Consider the following 22,426-nt stretch of genomic DNA (forward strand, 5'->3'; position numbering starts at 1 on the left):
CTGACATATGAAAAAATGTTCAAAATCATTAGCCATCAGGAAAATTCAAATCAAAACCACATTGAGATACCACCTTATGCCAGTTAGAATGGCAAAAATTGACAAGGCAGGAAACAAAAATTGTTGGAGTGGATGTGGAGAAAGAGGATCCCTCTTACATTGTTGGTGGGAATGCGAATTGGTACAGCCACTCTGGAAAACAGTGTGGAGGCCCCTTAAAAAGTTAAAAATTGAGCTACCCTATGACCCAGCCATTGCACTACTGGGTATTTACCCCAAAGATACAGACGTAGTGAAGAGAAGGGCCATATGCACCCCAGTGTTCATAGAAGCATTGTCCATAATAGCTAAATCATGGAAGGAGCCGAGATGCCCTTCAACAGATGACTGGATTAAGAAGTTGTGGTCCATATATACAATGGAATATTACTCAGCAATCAGAAAAAACGAGTTCTCAACATTTGCTGCAACATGGACAGCACTGGAGGAGATAATGATAAGTGAAATAAGTCAAGCAGAGAAAGACAATTATCATATGATTTCTCTCATCTATGGAACATAAGAACTAGGAAGATCAGTAGGGGAAGAAAGGGATAATGAAAGGGGGGGTAATCAGAAGAGGGAATGAAGCATGAGAGACTATGGACTATGAGAAACAAACTGAGGGCCTCAGAGGGTAGGGGGGTGGGGGAATGGGATAGACTGGTGATGGGTATTAAGGAGGGCATGTATCGCATGGTGCACTGGGTGTTATACGCAACTAATGAATCATCGAACTTTACATCGGAAACCGGGGATGTACTGTATGGTGACTAACATAATATAATAAAAAAACATTAAAAGAAAAAAAAAAAAGAAGATGTGGTCCATATATACAATAGAATATTACTCAGCCATCAAAAAGAATGATTTCTCAACATTTGCTGCAACATGGACGGGACTGGAGGAGATACTGTTAAGCGAAATAAGTCAAGCAGAGAAGAACAATTATCATATGGTTTCACTCATTTATGGAACATAAGAAGTAGGAAGATCGGTAGAAGAAAGGGAAGAAGAAAGGGGGAGTAAACAGAAGGGGGAATGAACCATGAGAGACTATGGACTCTGGGAAACAGACTGAGGGCTTCAGAGGGGAGGGGGTGCAGGAATGGGATAGGCTGATGATGGGTAGTAAGGAGGGCACGTATTGCATGGTGCACTGGGTGTTGTACACAAGTAATGAATCATGGAACTTTCCATCAAAAACTAGGGATGTACTGTATGGTGACTAACATTATATAATAAAAAAATTAAAAATTATTAAAAAAATAAAAATCACCATTATATGAATTGACTGAGATTTTATACTTTATATGTCGTTACCACTATTATTCAAATAATTGGCTTTCATATTTTTGATGTGACTAAGATAAACATTATTCAAATGGTTAGTTTTTCATATTTTTGACATGGCAATTAAAAAAAGTTAAACAACTCAAAAGTTAAACAACTGCTGTCTACTGCAGTTTAGGAGAGAAGAAGGGCAGAGTGAGAGTGGCAATGATAAATAAATTAAATGCTACTAGGACTAAATATTTAACTTTAGATTTGGTACTACTCTAAACTAGTTATTATTTTTCAAATAATTGCATTTCTCTGGTTGCTTCAGTTTTCCCATTTGTATTAGATTATCCCCTTCAAGGTATAAGATTCTTTACTGTAGAGCAATCAAACCTTGTATTTGAACAAATGTATTTACTTTTATATTTACTGTCATAAATTAATTGTAATACTGTTTTCCTGCTATTTACTATATCTGAATTCATGCCTAAGAAACTCCAAATGAAATACTATCCTGTTAAAAGTTACTACATTTTGGCTTGGTTTTATTTGATTTGTATCTAAGCATATTTCCTTTAAGTTAGAACAAGCAAACAAACAAACAAAAAAAAAAAACCCTACTATCCATAATCCTTATGTGTGCCTATAAACAATATAATTGATGAAAATTTTCAGTGTTTACAAAACAAAGAAAATTGTCAACAGAATGCCTGGCGGTAGACTTACCAGAAAAAAAAAAATTTACAGCCTATAATTCATGAAGATTGGCTCAAAACAAACTGTCCCTGCCAACAGAAAATCTGACAATTATTCTGTTGTCTAATTTGGCTCAGCTTAAGTTGACCTTGTTTATTCATCTCAGTCTTTTAATTCTTGTTAACTTGGCATAAGAAGAGAACATATGGCATATGTCTAGGAAGTCCATTTCTGCATCTTAAACTGAAATAAATGTAGAATATACTGAGCATTTCCAATGTGCGGCTATTAAGGTAACATAATGTATATTACACAGGACTGATTAAGTTCAAATTATCCCCAAGATAGTTTTTGGTTTTATAGGCAGCCAACATAAAACAAGTACAGCCACCTTTTTCTAAGCCCCAGTATATGACTAAAACTGGCCAATTTTGAACATTTTTCCAAAGAAGACCTTCAATCTTAAGCTCTTTTAAAACATAAAAATTAAAGGGTATCAGCATTTTGACAACCAAAACATATTTACAGGTTTTCACTGAATCTCTAGCTATGTTTAAGAAAGCTCATCAAGATAACATGAGGAAGATATATAATGACAGCTGGAGAACAAAAAAGAATATTTCCTTTTTCTCTCCAGCCTAATCTGGTCTCCAATGAATTTTCTTATTTTCATTTTCTGACCCACTAAAGCTTATTGTGAAAGAGAAGTTTCATTTTTTTTTGTGTGTGGCTTTAATGTGTCTCAAGACAAGCCATGAGGAAATGAGGTGCTTTACAGATTCATGGCTCTATTATAGAATCATAGTTCTCCAGTACCAGAACTAGAAAAGCAAATACCTTGAAAACCCAAAGCTCCAAAATTTATGTATTTTAAGGGTTAGTGTTTTGGTTTGAAATGTATTCTTTTTATTAACTAAGTGAAATGAAAAACATAAAGTATAATTTCATGTACAAAGCCTTATTAGTAAATTATATATTTTGAAACTCTTAACCTTTATTAGTGGACTTCACCATACTTTTAACTTAGTACTTTTCTTCCACAAAGCTCAGAGCATTCAAACTTCATAACTTTGCATTCAAAATATTGTAACAGTTCAGCTATGTTGGGGGGGTGTCCTTATTACCTAAATATTCATTATCTGAAACCCTATAGTTACATGAGTTTACACAGAGCAACAACAGTCTTCATAATGTGAAATATTTAAGAATGAGCTAACTACATATAACCTCAGTCCCCACTCAAATATCCCTCCACAGTGAGTACAAGCATTTAATTCCACCTCTTAAGTGCTAGGTCATCATTGCTTTCACAGATTGTCAGCTATGCAAACACCTAACATAGTAATACAAAGACATTTCTAAACAACTAAAAATCTGGCACAAAAGAGGATCTCATGAGCTCAATGAAAGGGATGCTGGAGAAATGTTCAGATCTCGTGGAAAAACCACTGATAAATGAGAAAGTGGCACTTAGACCAATTAAGTGAAAAGGAGAAATTCCGTAAGGGTAATGAAATTAAAAGAACTGCAAAAGAAAATGAGTTTATTATCAAAGTATTAATAGAAGCCACAGAAAGATGAAGTCCTTAAGTATTTCTTGAAAAAGTGGCCCTCTTTATGATGATGTGTGCTGTGAAAGTCAAATATCAAGTTAAAGATGCCATATAATGCTTCTAGACAATCTAGTCAGAAAAAACTAGGACCACTCCCCACCCACCCAATTGAACTGATTTATTCTTTGTTCCAAGAATTTGTGCAGAATTGAAATGATAACCTTTTTATTAATGTAAGCTTATCTAAATGTTTTTACCTTTTATTTTTTTTAGTTAATTGTTTTTATTTAATTATATTGTATTAACTGTATTGTTACTATTACGGTGATTTTCTTTTAACATTTTTTATTTAAAGATTTATTTATTTACTTGAGAGAGAGAGACAGAGCGTGACAGGGAGGGGCAGAAGGAGAGGAAGAGAGAGAGGGGAAGCAGACTCCCGCTCAGGGCTTGATCTCACAACCCTGAGATCATGACTTGAGCCAAAACCAACAGTCCCATGCTCAACTGACTGTGCAACCCAGCTGCCCCTATGGTGATTTCCAATCCCAGTTTAAAGGGACTCACTTTGGGAAGCCTTGGTGGCTCAGTTAAGCATCTGGTTCTTGGTTTTGGCTCAGGTCATGGTCTTGGGATCCTGGGATGGAGCCCATGTTGGGCTCTCCACTCAGTGGGGAGTCTGCTAGTTTCCCCCTCCCCAGACTCACTTGCTCTCTAAAAGAAATAAATCATAGATAGATAAACAGACAGACAGACTTGCTTTAAGGAGCCTTTATTTATACGTTTATTTTTTCCCTGAAACCAGTTATTCTCAGATATGGACTTCATGCAGCTATGTTTAAAATATTTAAATGTATGGTTTCAAAAATAATGAAATGTATGCCATTGAGGACAAAGTAGAAATGTCCATGTGCCTTTACTGTTCTTCACTATTTCCTTGGGTCTATTTTTTATCTCTCTGCCATATTTGTTGAATCTAGGGTCACATACCCTCCTCTGTCAACAAAGACAAATGAAAAAAGTTAGGAAACTGAAGCTTTCGTGGAGAGAATTACAAAACCAAAAAATAACCTAAGAAAGATGATGCCATTTATATACACAGAAAAAATTGTAACAAAAGATGCTTTCATTTTACTATTTCATGTACAACTGAAAACAGGTGGACAGAGTTCCTGAACTGCATTCTGAAGATATGGCAGTTCTCCAGGAAAATCCTCTAAATGGGGCCTGAAACACCCTAACACCACCATGTAACATCTTTTCCTTATACACCAAGCTATACACCAAGCTTTGCATATCCCTTCCCAGAGACAAACTGCATGTCTGGAATACGGGAGAAGAATATATATCATCTATAAATCCCCTATATTTAGAAATTACAATTCTCTTGGGGGGGAGGGAAAAAGATGCCGGAGGAGTAGGGGACCCCTATTTCAGCTGATCCCCTGAGTCGAGCTGGATATGTACCAGACCATCCTGAAAACCCACAAAATCAGCCACAGACGCAGGAAGATACATCTGGATCTCTACAAACGAACATCTCCAGCACTGAATATTGAGGTATGATGCGGGGCGCCGTGAATATGCGCACAGATATCGGAAGATACACGGAAGAGGGAGGGAGCCGCCGCACTGAGGCACCGGGAAGCAGTAGCCACCTGCACTGGGGAGCAGGCAGATTCACAGACTGGCACCCGCAAGAGAGCAGACTGAGACCGTGAGCCGGGGAACGCGCACGCGACCAGTGTGAAAACTGGAGCTCCGGAGTGCATGAACCACACTGAACGGAGCTCCGGAGCACGCGGGGGCGGATGGCGGTGTTAGAAACACAAAGGACAGAGATGTGCTGGCCCTGGAAGTGAGGGCTGGGACGCCGGCTGTGGGGCGCACATCCCGGGATGCTGCAGGGTTTAGCAGCAACAACAGAAACAGAGTTAAAGTGCCAGAGGGGCCCAGAGAACGGTCTGCGATCCCTCTGTTCTGAGACAGAGGCTGAGATTCGGCTACTGCTGCTCTGACTCTCCGAAGGGGCAGAGCAAACCACCAGGGAAAGCCGCCAGAGAATAAAAGCCTGGAAATACCAGCTCACAGTGTGCCCAATCCCATGCCCCCTTGCAGGGGACCGGGAGACTCTACCCAAACAGGGTTGCCTGAGTATCAGCGCGGCAGGCCCCTCAACCAGAAGGCAGGCTGAAAAAATCAAGAAGCCCACATCCCTAAGGTCCCTACAAAACAAGTGCACACTGCCTGGGTCCTGGTCAATAATTTGGGCTCTGGACAACCCCGCAACCTCTCCTCATCAGAATGATGACAAGGAGAAATCCCCCCAACAAAGAAAAGTTAATGAGTCTGTGGCCTCTGCCACAGAACTGCTGGATATGGATATAACCAAATTATCAGAATTGGAGTTCAGAGTAACAATGGTCAAGATGATGTGTAGACTTGAAAAAAATACTAACGAAAATATTAATGAGAATATAGAATCTCTAAGGGCGGAAATGAGAGCAAATCTGGCAGAAATTAAAAATTCTATGAAACAAATGCAGTCAAAACTAGATGCTCTGACGGCCAGGGTGAATGAGGCAGAAGAACGTATTGGCAAATTGGAGGATGGGTTAGTAGAAGAGAAAGCTAAAATGGAAACTTGGCTTAAAAAAATCCAATCTCAAGAATGTAGATTACGGGGGATTACTGACTCAATGAAATGTTCCAATGTCAGAATCATCAGTATCCCCGAGGGGGTAGAGAAAAACAGAGGTCTAGAAGAGATATTTGAACAAATTGTAGCTGAAAACTTTCCTAATCTAGCAAGGGAAACAAACATTCGTGTCCAAGAAGCAGAGAGACCCCTCCCAAGCTCAACCACGACAAACCTACACCATGTCACGTCATAGTGCAATTCGCAAATATTAGATCCAAGGATACAGTATTGAAAGTGGCCAGGGAAAAGAAATTTCTCACGTACCAAGGCAAAGGTATCAGAATTACATCAGACCTGTCTACACAGACCTGGAATGAGAGAAAGGGTGGGGGGGGGGCATTTTTAAAGCTCTTTCAGAGAAAAACATGTAGCCAAGGATCCTTTATTCAGCAAGGCTGTCATTCAGAACTGATGGAGAGATATAAAGACCTTCCAGAATCACCACTCACTGACCAATTTCATAACCACGAAATCAGCCCTACAGGAGATATTAAGGGGGGTTCTATAAAAGTAAAAAGGGCCCAAGAGTGATACAGAACAGAAATTTACAATCTATTAGAAACAAAGACTTCACAGGCAACATGACATCATTAAAATCATATCTCTCAATAATCACTCTCAATGTAAATGGCCTAAATGCTCCCATGAAACGCCACAGGATTGCAGATTGGATAAAAAGACATTACCCATCCATTTGCTGCCTACAAGAGACTCATTTTGAACCTAAAGATACATCCAGACTGAAAGTAAAGGGATGGAATACCATCATTCATGCCAATGGACCTCAAAGAAAGCTGGGGTAGCAATTCTCATATCAGACACATTGGATTTTAAACTAAAGACTATAGTTAGAGACACAGAAGGGCACTATATTATTCTTAAAGGATGTATCCAACAAGTGGATATGACAATTATAAATATCTATGCCCCCAACAGGGGAGCAGCAAGATACACAAGCCAACTCTTAACCAGAATAAAGAGACATATAGATAAAAATACGTTAATAGTAGAGGGCCTCAACACTCCACTATCAGCAATAGATAGATCACCTAAGCAGAAAATCAACAAAGAAACAAGAGCTCTGAATGCCATACTCGACAAGTTGGACCTCACAGATAGGTATAGAACACTACACCCCAGAACCAAAGAATACTCATTCTATTCTAATGCCCATGGAACATTCTCAAGAATAGACCATGTTCTGGGTCACAAAACAGGTCTCAACCGATACCAAAAGACTGAAATTATTCCCTGCATATTCTCAGACCACAACGCTTTGAAATTGGAACTCAACCACAAGGAAAAATTTGGAAGAAACTCAAACACTTGGAGACTAAGAATGGTCCTCCTCAAGAATGTTTCGATAAACCAGGAAATCAAAAATCAATTTAAACAATTTATGGAGACCAACGAGAATGAAAGACAACAGTCCAAAACCTATGGGACACTGCAAAGGCAGTCCTAAGGGGAAAATACATAGCCATCCAAGCCTCACTAATAGAAAAATCTAAAATGCAGTTTTTATATTCTCACCTCAAGAAGCTGGAACAGCAACAGAGGAACAGGCCTAATCCACGCACGAGAAAGCAGTTGATCAAGATTAGAGCAGAGATCAATGAATTAGAAACCAGGAGCACAGCAGAGCAGATCAACAGAACTAGAAGCTGGTTCTTTGAAAGAATAAATAAAATTGACAAACCACTGGCAAGACTTATCCAAAAGAATAGAGAAAGGACCCAAATTAATAAAATTATGAATGAAAAGGGAGAGGACACAACCAACGCCAATGAAATTGGAAGGATTATTAGAAACTTTTATCAACAGCTTTATGCCAATAAATTAAGCAATCTGGAAGAGACGGATGCCTTCCTGGAAACCCATAAAGTACCAAGACTGAAACAGGAAGAAATTGATTTTTTAAACAGACCAATTAATTATGAAGAGATTGAAACAGTGATTAAAAACCTTCCAAAAATCAAAACGCAGGGCCTGATGGATTTTCCAGGGAATTCTACCAAACATTCAAAGAAGAAATAATACCTATTATCCTAAACCTATTTCAAAAAATAGAAAGAGAAGGAAAGCTACAAAACTCATTCTATGAGGCCACTATTACCTTGATCCCCATACCAGGCAAACACCATATCAAAAAGGAGAATTACAGACCGATTTCCCTGATGAATATGGATGCCAAAATTCTCAACAAGATCCTTGCTAACAGAATCCAACAGTACATTAAAAGGATTATCCATCATGACCAAGTGGGATTCATCCATGGGACGCAAGGGTGGTTCAACATTCGCAAATCTATCAGTGTGATAGATTTTATCAACAAGAAAAAAGCCAAAAATCATATGATCTTCTCAATAGATGCAGAAAAAGCATTTGACAAAATACAGCATCCTTTCCTGATTAAAATAATTCAGAGTGTACGGATCGAGGGCCCATTCCTCAATTTCATAAAAACCATCTATGAAAAGCCTACGGTGAATATCATTCTCAATGGGGAAAAGCTGGAAGCCTTTCCCTTAAGATCAGGAACACGACAAGGATGCCCACTCTCGCCATTATTATTCAACATAGTACTAGAAGTCCTTGCAACAGCAATCAGACAACAAAAAGGGAGAAAAGGGATCCAAATCAGCAAAGAAGAAGTCAAACTGTCTCTCTTCACAGATGACATGATGCTCTATATAGAAAACCCAAAAGAAACCACTCCCAAACTATTAGAAGTTATATAGCAATTCAGTAATGTGGCAGGATACAAAATCAATGCTCAGAAATCAGTTGTAATTGTACACACGAACAATGAGATTGAGGAAAGAGAAATTAGGGAATCTATCCCATTTACAATAGCACCAAAAATCATACGTTATCTTGGAATTAACTTAACCAGAGACGTAAAGAATCTATATTCTAGAAACTACAAATCACTCTTGAAAGACATTGAAGAAGACACAAAAAAGGTGGAAGAATTAACATAGTTAAAATGTCTATGCTACCCAGAGCAATCTACACTTTCAATGCTATCCCAATCAAAATACCAATAACATTTTTCAAAGAACTGGAACAAACAGCCCTTAAATTTGTGTAGAAACAGAAAAGGCCCTGAATCGCCAAGGAACTGTTGAAAAGGAAAAACAAAGCTGGGGGTATCACAATGCCGGATTTCAAGCTATACTACAAAGCTGTGATCACAAGACAGCATGGTACTGGCACAAAAACAGACACACAGAACAATGGAACAGACTAGAGAACCCAGAAATGGACCCTCGGCTCTTTGGCAACTACTCTTTGACAAAACAGGAAAAAACATCCAGCAGAAAAAAGACAGTCTCTTCAATAAATGGTGCTGGGAAAACTGGACAGCTACATGCAAAAGAATGAAACTTGACCACTCTCTTACACCATACACAAAGATAAACTGCAAATGGACAAAAGACCTCGATGTGAGACAAGAATCCATCAAAATCCTAGAGGAGAACATAGGCAGCAACCTCTCTGACATCGGCCACAGCAACCTTTTTCATGATACATCTCCAAAGGCAAGAGAAACAAAAGAAAAAATGAACTTGTGGGACTTCATCAAGATAAAAAGCTTCTGCACAGCCAAGGAAACAGTCAAAAAAACTAAGAGGCAGCCCACGGAATGGGAGAATATATTTGCAAATGACCCTACAGATAAAAGACTGGTATCCAAGATCCACAAAGAACTTCTCAAACTCAATACACAAGAAACAAACAAATCATAAAATGGGCAGAAGATATGAATAGACACTTTTCCAATGAAGACATACAAATGGCTAACAGACACATGAAAAAATGTTCAAAATCATTAGCCATCAGGAAAATTCAAATCAAAACCACATTGAGATACCACCTTACGCCAGTTAGAATGGCCAAAATTGACAGGGCAAGAAACAACAATTGCTGGAGAGGATGTGGAGAAAGGGGATCCCTCCTACATTGTTGGTGGGAATGCAAGTTGGTACAGCCACTCTGGAAAACAGTGTGGCAGTCCCTTAAAAAGTTAAAAATTGAGGGGCGCCTGGGTGGCGCAGTCGTTGGGGCGTCTGCCTTCGGCTCAGGGCGTGATCCTGGCGTACCGGGATCGAGTCCCACATCAGGCTCCTCTGCTGTGAGCCTGCTTCTTCCTCTCCCACTCCCCCTGCTGTGTTCCCTCTCTCGCTGGCTGTCTCTCTCTGTCAAATAAATAAATAAAGTCTTTAAAAAAAAAAAAAAAAAGTTAAAAATTGAGCTACCCTATGACCCAGCCATTGCACTACTGGGTATTTACCCCAAAGATACAGACGTAGTGAAGAGAAGGGCCATATGCACCCCAATGTTCATAGCAGCATTGTCCACAATAGCAAAATCGTGGAAGGAGCCGAGATGCCCTTCAACAGATGACTGGATTAAGAAGATGTGGTCCATATATACAATGGAATATTACTCAGCCATCAGAAAGAACGATTACACAACATTTGTATCAACATGGACGGGACTGGAGGAGATAATGCTAAGTGTAATAAGTCAAGCAGAGAAAGACAATTATGTGGTTTCTCTCATCTATGGAACATAAGACCTAGGAAGATCGGTAGGAGAAGAAAGGGAGTTAATCAGAAGGGGGAATGAAGCATGAGAGACTATGGACTCTGAGAAACAAACTGAGGGCTTCAGAGGGGAGGGGGTGGGGGAATGGGATAGGCTGGCGATGGGTAGTAAGGAGGGCACGTATTGCATGGTGCACTGGGTGTTATACGCAACTAATGAATCATCGAACTTTACATCAGAAACCAGGGATGTACTGTATGGTGACTAACATAATAAAAAAATATTATTATAACAAAAAAATAAAAATAAAATAAAATAAAAATTAATTCAAAATGGATCATACACCTAAATATATAATGTAAAACTATAAAACTTTTAAAAGAAAACTTAGGAGTAAATCTTCATTAGCTGGAATTAGTCTAAGAATTCTCAGATCTGAAACTAAAAGCACAATCCAGGAAAAAAAAAATTGGTAAGCTAGGCTTCATCAACTTTTGCTCTTCAAAACATACTGTTAAGAGCATGAAAAGACAAGCAATGTGCTAGGAGAAAACATTTGCAAATCCCAAAAGAGATGAAGGATTTAAACCCAGAATATATAAAGAACTCAAAATTCAAAATAAGAAAACATTAACAACAAGAAAACTCAATTAAAATGGGCAAAAGATCTGACTTGAAGGCTTTAATAAGGAGATACACAAATGAGAAATAGGTACATGAGAAAATATTCAATGTCATTGGCCATGAGGGAAATACAAAATTAAAACCATGATACGCTACCTCTGCATACCTATTAGAATGTGTATAATAAAAAGATATTTATAATACCAACCACTGATTAGGTTGCACAGCAACTGGATCTCTCATAACTTGCTGGTGAGAATACAAAATGGTATAGCCATGCTGGGAAAAAGTTCAGTAGCTTCCTATAAACATATTTACCATATGAGCCAGCAATCATATTCTTGCATATTTACACTAGAGAAATAAAACCTTTCATCATACAAAAACCTGTACATGAACGGTTAGAGTCATTTTATTCATAATTTCCAAAACCTGGGAAAACAAATATCCTTCAGAAGGTGAATAAACAAACTGATAGAGCTATACAGTGAAATACTCCTCAGAAATAAAAAGTCAACTACTGAATGTAACATTTTGGATGAATATCAAGAACATTACACTAAGTGACAGAACCCAGTCACAAGTTTTTACTTACGATTATAATTACAGGACATTCCTGAAGTCAAAATTATAGACATGGAGGAGCAATTAGTGGTTCCTAGGGGTTCCTTATAGGGGAGAGTGTGACTGTTAAGTATGAAGGAGATTTTTTGGCATGCTGAGACTATTTTTTATTCTGTATACTGGCAGCAGTAAGATTTATTTATTTTATGGGTGGGGGACAGTGGGAGAGAGGGAATCCTCAAACAGACTCCCTGCTGAGCACAGAGCCCGACAAGGGCTCAATCCCAGAACCCTGAGATCATGACCTGAGCTGAAATCAAGAATAGGCTGCTTAACTGACTAAGCCACACAGGCACCTCAGTGGTAACCTGTATCTACACATCTGTTAAATTTATAGAATCTGTATCTCTCTCTTTTTTTTTTAAAGATTTTTATTTTTAAGTCATCTCTATACCCAAAGTGAGTCTCAAACTCACAACCCTGAAATCAAGAGTCTCATGCTCTTCCAACTGAGCTAGCCAGATGCCCCTAGAATCTACATCTTTAAAAGTTCATTTTAATGTATAAAAATTTAAACAAAACATTTAACAAAAAAATATATCAGTACTATAAAAAACATTATAAGACAATATTATCTCAGTTTTGTTTTTAAAAATGCATAATAATAAGTATAGGAGTTAACTATCCAGATGAGAACTCTGGATATTTGGATTATGTTAATGTTTTTTTCCTGTGGTTTTTAAATTTTTCTACAGTAACAGATTACTTTTAAAACTAGGAAAATAAAATTTATTGACTAGGAAATTTTTACAATACCTTCTAATTTTCTAAACCCCAGCAGTTTAGAGTGTCACATTTTGTTTCCATTACTTCTTTTGAAAATCATATATATAAAACATTTTATTTGTATCTTAAATTTGAATTTAATTGTTCTTCAAAAATGTCCTAAATTATCGAATGATGGGAAAAATGGAAAACCATTTTCAATGTTTTTAACATTATGGTATTTAAATGACTGTATTGCTGAAAGGTTCCAAGCGAATTTTTTATTACATTTTTTAAAAACTTCAGAAGTTTGAAAGTATGCAATACTTTAAAGTCTATAACATATTAACCCTATAATTTTCTTTTTTAATCCTTTTTTCAATTAAAAAAACAACAGACAAGTACTGGACGGAAGAAATGAACTTGAAAAAGACACCTGTGCTGAATCTTTGATGACTAAGACCTGTAATGAAGAAGGTAATGATATCCAAATTACCCAAAGTATTTAAAGCATAACAGAATAACAATGTTATAGCTGGCAAGAGCTTCCAGTAAATGAATAAAGATAAGAAATCCCTGGGCATTGCTAGTTGGTATGTTATAAGACAGTTCTTGGATAATATAATGTAAAATACCAAGACAGCTGACTATAGCAAAGGCTTAATTTTAATGATCATACAAATAAATTAGGGGATTTTGTTAAAATGTTGATTCTCATTGAATAGGTCTGGAACAGAGCCCATGATTCTGAATTTCTAACAGGCTCTCAGTAATGTGTATGCTGTTGGCTTGGAGATTATACTTTGGGAAGCCAGGTTTTGAAGGTCACTGAGAAAAATGGCATGATTCTTGCCTAATTCAGTAAGAAAGAAATGTACCTAGTAAGTCAGACTACAAGTGGTACCCCCCAAAAAACATGAGGAGGTAAGAGAGCAATCACTTCCAGCCAAGATGTTCAGCTGAGCAGGTGGCCTTCAAAAATAAGAATTTCAACATGCAGAAGAAATTGTATGAGAAATTATAGAAAAAACACACAAATAGCACAGAGATGACTGTCTGTGAAGGAGCAAAAATAGTTAATATTTAAATGTTCTCACTATGTCCCCTTTTCACTATTCCCTAAAGATGAATCTTAGCTTTGCCTGTTTACTTTCTTACCTTTCTCTCTGAAAATGGGTCATTTCTGCTTAACTAAGTCTTTGAGATTTTGAAATGCAAAATTTGTAACAGCAACAACAAAAAAATACAGAGAACAAAAGAGGCATGTGGAGTTAAGAGACTTTATATGAAGGGTATTTGTTTTTTTCTTTTCCTGCATACCCCAGAGAAGGAAGTGCATGAGAGCAACTTCGGCATCTGAGGGAAGTAGACAGGCAAAAAATGAACTTTTCAGAAGTACTGCATAGTGCCAGGCATATAGCACTTACTTTACTGCTATTGTTTTATAAACTGAGGTCTACCAAGTGTATGCCACAAAGCCTACACAATACATGGTCCCAACTCCAGCCCAAAATACTATCACTTCAACTCTTTAGTTGTTCTCATCTATAAAACCAAAATTTCAATGGAATGATACTTACAAAGGATGAACAGTTGAAAAAACAATTTAAAACGACACTTTGGGCATTAGTTTAAAGATAAATGATTCCCTGTAGGGAAAAAATGGCATTTTCCAATTTTGTTTTCCTTTGAATTTGCAAAGAAGTGTGAAGTTAGTATTCAACAAGGCCAGCAGCTAATTGATGGTTACTAGCAAGATGGAAGAATAGGAGGTCTTCAGCCCTCATTCTCCCCCTAAAACACGAATTTGGCAACCATCCACAAACAAAAGTGCCACAGTGGGAGCTTCAAAATCCAGGTAGGAAGTTACAACACCACAGTGGAGCCCAAGACAGAGGACTCTTTGAGAAGGCATGCCCCTACCCCAGGACCTGACTACAGACCCAGGAGCAGCTCTATTATCCCACATACATGTTCTAGCCCCACTCATCCATTGTCATGCTACCAACCCTGCCTACCGGTGGGCCTGGCAGGGATGACACCTGCCTGTGACCCTAGCAACAGGCCCACTGACTGCAGATCCGACTGCGGACCTAGAAGCAACCCGATAACTAGCTCCAACTGCTCAACTGTGATCCCAGAGTCAGTCTTGTCCACCCAAGGGACCTGGGAGGAGACAGCCAATCTGTGTCCCAAGTAACAGGCCTACCAACTATGGACTCAGAAGTAGCCTATCCACCGGGGTAACCAACACAAGCTATGCCTGCTGACGCCCCCTGTAATAAACAAGCTAACCACTGACCTGACTGTAGACCTGGAAGCAGCCCCATGATCTGACCCTAGTTCTGCTCAACTGCACTCCTAGAGGCAAGCTTGTTTCCTGGGGACCTGCTGAGTAAGTCTTCCTGCCAAAAACACTCTGTAAAGAATGGAAGAAGTTCTTGCTCCTTTAGTTGCACAGACACCAGTGCAAGGCTACAGAGTCATAAGGAATCAGGCAAACATGACATCACCAAAGGAAACTAAAAAAGTTCATTAATGATGCCAAAGAAATGGAAATCCACGAATTGCTTAACAGAGAATTCCAAAAAATTGTCCTTAAAAAGTTCAGTGAGCTAAAAGAGAACACAGATAAGTAAAGAAAATCAGGGGGAAAATGCATGAACAAAATGAGAAGCTCAGAAAACAAATAAAAACAAAAAAAATTAAAAATAAAAATAAAGAAATAAAAACTGTAAAAAAACAAATCTGGAGCTGAAAAATATAATGATAAAACTGAAAATTTCTGTAACTTCAATGGCAGAATTAAGCAGAAGAAAGAATCCACAAACTCAAGGACAATTCACTTGAAATTATAAATTTAGATGAACAAACGAGAATGAAAAAATGAAGAAACCCTATGGGACTTAATTCAATACCAAAAAGAACCAACATATGAAGAGAAAGAGAGAAAGAGGCCAAAACTTAAATAATGGTTGAAACATCTTAAATCTACACAGGAAAATGAACATCCAAACCTGTGAAGGCCAAAATTTCCCAAATATGTTCAACCCAGAGGGATCATCATGTGACACATTATAACTAAATTGTCAGAAGTCAAAAACAAAGAATTTTCACAACAGCAAGAGAAAAATGACTTGTCGTATGCAAGGGACCATACAAGGAATAGCACCTAAGACTATCAGTGGATGTCTCAGCAGAAACCTTGTAAGCCAAAAGAGGGTGGGTAGATATATTCAAAGCACTGAAAGAAAAAAAAAAATGCCAGACAAGAATACTTTACCTGGCAAAACTGTACTTTAAGAATAAAAAAGGAGGAGCTAAGATGGCAGAGTAGTAGGAGGACCCTATACTTGCCTGTCCCTCCAGCATGGCTAGATAAATATCAAATCATTCTGAAGACCCAGGAAATCAGTCTGAGAACTGAGAGAACGAACTGCACAACTACAGGGAGAAAAGAGGCCACATCCTGGAAACCAGGAGATGCAGATGTGATTTGGGGCAGAAAAGAATCACAAGTGCTGTGGAGGGGAGGGAGCACTGAACTGGGAAAGAAGAGTGAGAGAGAGAGAATAGAGCACAAGGCATTGCACAAAAAAAAGACTTACCCAAAACCACTGATGGAGAAAATGAGAGGGGCTGATTATTGCAAGTTTTTAGAAGCAGCAGAGCTCAGAGACTAAAGTTTTAGAAGTCTGCAACATCTCCAGGTAGAGCCTGGTGGGTGGAGAAGTGCTCCTGTGGAAAAGAAGGGCAAAGGCTCAGGAGCAGACAGTGGGCAGTGTGCTCTGAGGATCCCCTGGGTGGCCTGGGAGAGACAGTTCTCCTTCTTGGAGTGTATTTGGGAGAGGTGGCACTGCCTCTCCAGGGACAAAAGAGCCTGTGGACAACACTGACCTGCTCTGTTCATTAGCATATGAACAGAGACACCTGCTAAGGGGAGGTAACCTGGACACTGGCTTTTTGCTGCACTTTACCATAAACTCCAAGCCCCTGCACATTTGTGTGACTGCTCTTCTGGGACAAACTGGCAGCAGCCACAGCTTGGCCAGACCCGCCCTGAGTAGATCAGTATGGGTCCACACAGCACTGGGTCCCTAAAATTTGGAGTTTTGAGACCCAACCAGCATGTCTGAGATAAAACACAGGAATACTGCATGACTGGGTGGGCAGACAGCTCAGACACAGATAGGGTGAAGGCAGTGATCTGAGGGATGCCTGGGACAAATGAGGGGAAATTGCTCTTCTGTGAGGGCTTCCTGAGCAGCAGTGGGTGCACATCCCACTCTCTGGGACCAGAGAGCCCACTGATGCCATTTCCATCACCCCAATCCACCCCCCACACCCATCACCATGGAGGGACTTCAGTGAGCAGCAAAGCGCCCCACAGTGACGCTTGAGACACTCACACCAAGCCCTGCCCCTCTGAGCTCTGAAGGTGCTTCTGAACTAGGGCAAGTGTGCCTGAGAGTGAGAACGGTAGTGGGCCTCTACCCCAAAAGATCAGCACAAACCCCCTGCATGCATCGTCTACTGACCATAGAGTGCTGAAGAGTTTCAATTCTAGGAGAAATAGGATCTAGTCTTTTTTAACAAGCTGATCAAAACATGCCTAGTCGAAACACTAACCACTGCAGGCAAAGAGAAACTCCACAGAGAACTGACCTGAGAGAAAAAGCAGCCAAAACACAATAGCAGAGAGCACACAGCATACATCAGAAACTTCCTGATGTTCTAGGCCCTGGACAGTATAGGACCTCTTCTTAATATAGTCATTACTCTCAGGAGCATGAAACATTACAACCTTTCATAACACAGAAGACAGAGACATAGACAAAATACCAAGATGGATGAATTCACTGCAAAAGAAAGAACAAGAAGAGGTAATGGTCAGAGATCAAATCTAAACAGATATAAATAAGTAATATGCCTGAACCAGAATTTAAAACAATCAGAAGGATACTACCTGGGCTTCAGAAAAGCATAGAAAACACCAGAGTCCCTTAGTGCAGAGATGAAAGACCTAAAAACTAGTCAGGCCAAAATAAAAAAATGCTACAACCAAGATGCAAAATGGACTGGATGTGATGACCACAAGGACAGAAGAAGTAGAGGAATGAATAAGTGATACAGAAGATAAAATTATGGAAAATAATAAAGCTGGAAAGATGAGAGAAAGAAAAATATTGATCATGAATATAAACTTAGGGAATTCAATGATTCTGTAAAGTATAACAACTTTCATATCATAGGAGCTCCAGAAGAGAGGGTAAAATAGGCAGAAGGTTTATTTGAGCTTATAGCTGAAAACCTCCCTAATCTGGAGAAGGAGACAGACATCCAAATCCAGGAGGCAGAAAGAACTCCCATCAAAATCAACAAAATGAGGCAACATCAAAATATACTGGAGTAAAATGTGCAAAATACAGAAATAAGGAAAGAATCCTCAAAGCAGCAAAGCAAAAGAAAACCATAACATACAAGGGAAGACAAATAAGGTTAGCAGCAGATCTCTCCATAGAATTTGGGAGGCCGTAAGGGAGCAACAAGATATAGTCAATGTGCTGAAAGGAAAAATACACAGGCAAGAGTACTTTATCCAGCAAGGCTCTCATTCAGAATACAAGGAGAGATAAAGGGTTTCCCAGACAAACAAAAACTAAAGGAATTCATGACCACTAAGCCAGCCCTGCAAGAAATATTAAAGGGGACTCTTTGAATAGAAAGAAAGGCCAAAAGCAACAAAGACTGGAAAGGAACAGAGAAAATTGCCAGAAACACCAACAAAACAACTAATAAAATAGCCCTAAACACACACATATATATACGTATATATATACATATATATATCAATAAGCGCTCTGAATGTAAATGGACTAAACACTACGATCACAAGACGTAGGGTGTCAGAATGGATAGAAGGAGGAGGAGGAGGAGGAGGTGGAAGAGGAGAAGGAGAAGGAGAAGAAGAGGAGGAGGAGGAGGAGGAGGAGGCGTCAGCGGTGGCAACGACCAATTATATGCTGCCAACAAGAGATTCATTTTAGACCTTAAGACACCTGCAGGTTAAAAGTGAGATGACGGAGAAACATTTATCATGCTAATGGATATCAAAAAAAAGCCAGAGTAGCCATACATATTAGACAAACTAGATATTAAACCAAAGAATGAAACAAGAGATGAAGAAGGGCACTATATCTTAATAAAGGGGGCTATCCAATGAGAAGATCTAACAATTGTAAATATTTATGCCCCCAACTTGGAAAGAAATTGAGGAGGACACAAAGAAATGGAAAAACATTCCATGCTTATGGACTGGAAGAACAAATATTGTTTAAATGTCTATACCACCCAAAGTAATCTACGCATTTAATGTGATCCCTATCAAAATACCACCAGCATTTTTTACAGAACTAAAACAATCCTAAAATTTGTATAGAAGCACAAAGACCCCTAATAGCCAAAGCAATCTTAAAAAAGAAAAGCAAAGCTGGAGGCATCACAATTCTGGACCATCAGCTATATTACAAAGATGTGGTAATCAAGACAGTACAGTACTGACACAAAAACAGACACATGGGTCAATACAACAGAACAGAGAACCCAGAAATGGATCCATAACTACATAATCAACTAATCTTCGACAAAGCAGGAAAAATTATGCAATGGAAAAAAGTCTCTTCAATAAATGGTGCTGGGAAAACTGGACAGCAACATGCAAAAGAATGAAACTGGACCACTTTCTTATGCCATACACAAAACAAACTAAGTATGAGACAGGAAACCATTAAAATCATAGAGGAGAACATAGGCAGCAACCTCTCAGACCTTGGCCACAGCATCTTCTTGTTAGACACCTCTCTGGAGGCAAGGGAAACAAAAGCAAAAATGAGCAATTGGGACTTCATCAAGATAAAAAGCTTCTGCACAGCCAAGGCAACAACAAAACTAAAGGCAACCAACAGAATGGGAGAAGATATTTACAAATGACATATTGGATAAAGGGTGAGTATCCAAAATCTATAAAGAACTTACAAAATTCAACACCCAAAAACCAAATAATCCAGGTAAGAAATGGGCAGAAGGCATGAATAGACTTTTTTCCAAAGAAGACATACAGATGGCTAACCAACACATCGAAAGATGTTCAACATCACTCATCATCAGAGAAATACAAATCAAAACCATGATGGGATGCCACCTCACACTTGTCAGAATGGCTAAACAACACAGGAAATAACAGATGCTGGTGAGGATGAAGAGAAAGGGGAACCCTCTTACACTGCTGGTGTGAATGCAAGCTGTGCAGCCACTCTAGAAGACAGTATGGAGATTCTTCAAAAAGTTAAAAATACAATTACCCTCTGATCCAGCAATTACACTACTAAGTATTTACCAAAAGGACAGAAAAATGCAGATTTGAAGGGACACATGCACCCTGATGCTTACAGCAGCATTATCAACAATAGCCAAACTATGGAAAGAGCCCAAATGTCCATCAACTGACGAATGGATAAAGAAGATGTAGTGTGTGTGTACACACACACACACACACACACACACACACGAATATTACTCAGCCATCAAAAGAAAGAAAGAAATCTTGCCATTTGCATGATGTGGATCGAGCTACAGTGTATTACGTTAAGCAAAATAAGTCAATCAAGAAAAATGCCATATGATTTCACTCATATATGGAATTTAAGAAATGAAACAGTTGAACATAGTGAGGGGGGAGGCAACCCAGAAAACAGACTTTTAACAACAAAGAACAAACTGAGGTTTGGTGGAGGGGAAGTGGGCAGGGGGATGAATTTAATAGGTGATGGTTATTAAGGAGGGCACTTGTGATGAGCACTGGGTGTTATGTGTAAGTGATGAATCAATAAATTCTACTCCTGAAACAAATTTTACACTATATCCTAATAGACTAGCATTTAAATGAAAACTAAACACACGCACACACACAGAAAAAAATTTTTGAGAAAGAACAAAAGGAGTTTCCCCAGACAAACATAACCTGAGGAAGTATATTACACTAGTTCTGCCTTACAATAAGTACTAAAGGAAATTCACATTGAAAGAAACAAAAAAGCTAAACAGTAACATGAAAGCATATGAAAATATAACTGTCACTGTTAAATGAAATACTGTAATGGTGGCAGGTAAATCACTTTTAACACTAGTATACAAAATTAAGACAAACATAGTAAGAATAACTACAACCACCGAAATGAAACACAACATAGAAATAAGTAAAATCTTGGGATGCCTGGGTGGCTCAGTTGGTTAAGCATCTGCCTTCAGCTCAGGTCATGATCCCAGCGTCCTGGGATCAAGTCCCGTATTGGGCCCCTTGCTCAGCAGGGAGCCTGCTTCTCCCTCTGCCTGCTGCTCCCCCTGTCTGTGTGCTTGCTCACTCTCTCTCTCCAACAAATAAATAAATAAATAAATAAAATCTTTTTAAAAAATTTGCTAAAAAGAAGTAAAATCTGGACTCAACTCAGTTTGTGTGACATTAAAAGGAAAGTGTACACATTCTGCACATAACTGAAATTACATTGTTATTAGCTTAAAACAGACTGCCTTAACTAGAAAATGTTTGATGTAAGTCCAGTGGTAACTACAAAAGCAAAAAGTGTGACAGATCCATCAAAGATACAGAAAAGAATCTAAGAATACTACTACTACTACTGTTGCTACTACAAAATCATCAAATAAAGAAAGGCAAGTGACAAGGAACATGATCAGTACAAAATGGACAGAAGACAGTTAATAAAATGGCAACAGTAAGTCCTTTCCTATCATAGTAATTACTTGAAATGTAAATGGAATAAACTCCTCAATCAAAAGATAGAGTGGCTGAATAGATTTAAAAAAAACAAGTCTCAACTATATGCTGTCTACAAGAGACTCACTTTATTTTTTTTTTTTAATTTATTTAAGAAATCTCTACACCCACTGTGGGGCTCAAACTCATCACTCCAAGATCAAAAGTTGCAAGCTCCCCCGACTGAGCCAACCATGCACCCTGAGACTCACTTTAGATTTAAGGACATACATAGCCTAAAAGTGAAAGGGTGGAGAAAGATATTCCATGCAAACGGTAACCAAAAGAGAGCAGGAGTCACTATAGTAGACAAAATAAACTTTAATTCAGAAACTATTACAAGACAAATTAAGGACTGATTTTTGGAAAAGATAAAGCAACATTATATAATGAGAGAAGGGTCAGTTTACCAGGAAGATGTAAAAATTACAAATAAACACCCAACATCAAATATAAACCTATCAATATATATTAATATATAAAGCAAACATTTACAGATTTGAATAGGTAACATACAATAGTAGTATACTTTAATACCCCTGCCTTTATAATGGATAGATCATCCACACATGCAAAAATCAGTAAGAAAACAGCAGAACTGAACGACACTATAGACCAAATAGAAAGTAAAAACATACAGAACATTCCAACCAAAAACAGAATACTCATTCTTCTCAAGTGCACCTGGAACATTCTCCAGGATAGATTACATGCTAGGTCACAAAACAGATCTTAACAAATTTAAAAAGACTAGTATCATTTTAAATATCTTTTCTGACCATAATGGAATGAAATTAGAAATGAATAATAAAAGGAAAA

At 38.5% G+C, this 22,426-nt stretch overlaps 1 protein-coding gene across 5 annotated transcripts in view; it reads left to right on the plus strand.

The window, feature by feature from the left end:
• LOC103671314 (WD repeat containing planar cell polarity effector) overlaps window positions 1-22,426 on the plus strand; it is a 416,159-nt gene that overhangs the window by 363,186 nt on the left and 30,547 nt on the right. For all 5 annotated transcript variants that reach the window (XM_040623423.1, XM_040623422.1, XM_008699919.2 and 2 more), the window contains exon 16: window positions 13,175-13,254. In XM_040623423.1, the coding sequence (XP_040479357.1) occupies window positions 13,175-13,254 (80 nt within the window). The remainder of the gene's footprint in view (window positions 1-13,174; window positions 13,255-22,426) is intronic.

This window comes from Ursus maritimus, unplaced genomic scaffold, assembly GCF_017311325.1.
Source record: "Ursus maritimus isolate PB19 unplaced genomic scaffold, ASM1731132v1 scaffold_6, whole genome shotgun sequence".
Classification (NCBI taxonomy): Eukaryota; Metazoa; Chordata; class Mammalia; order Carnivora; family Ursidae; genus Ursus; species Ursus maritimus.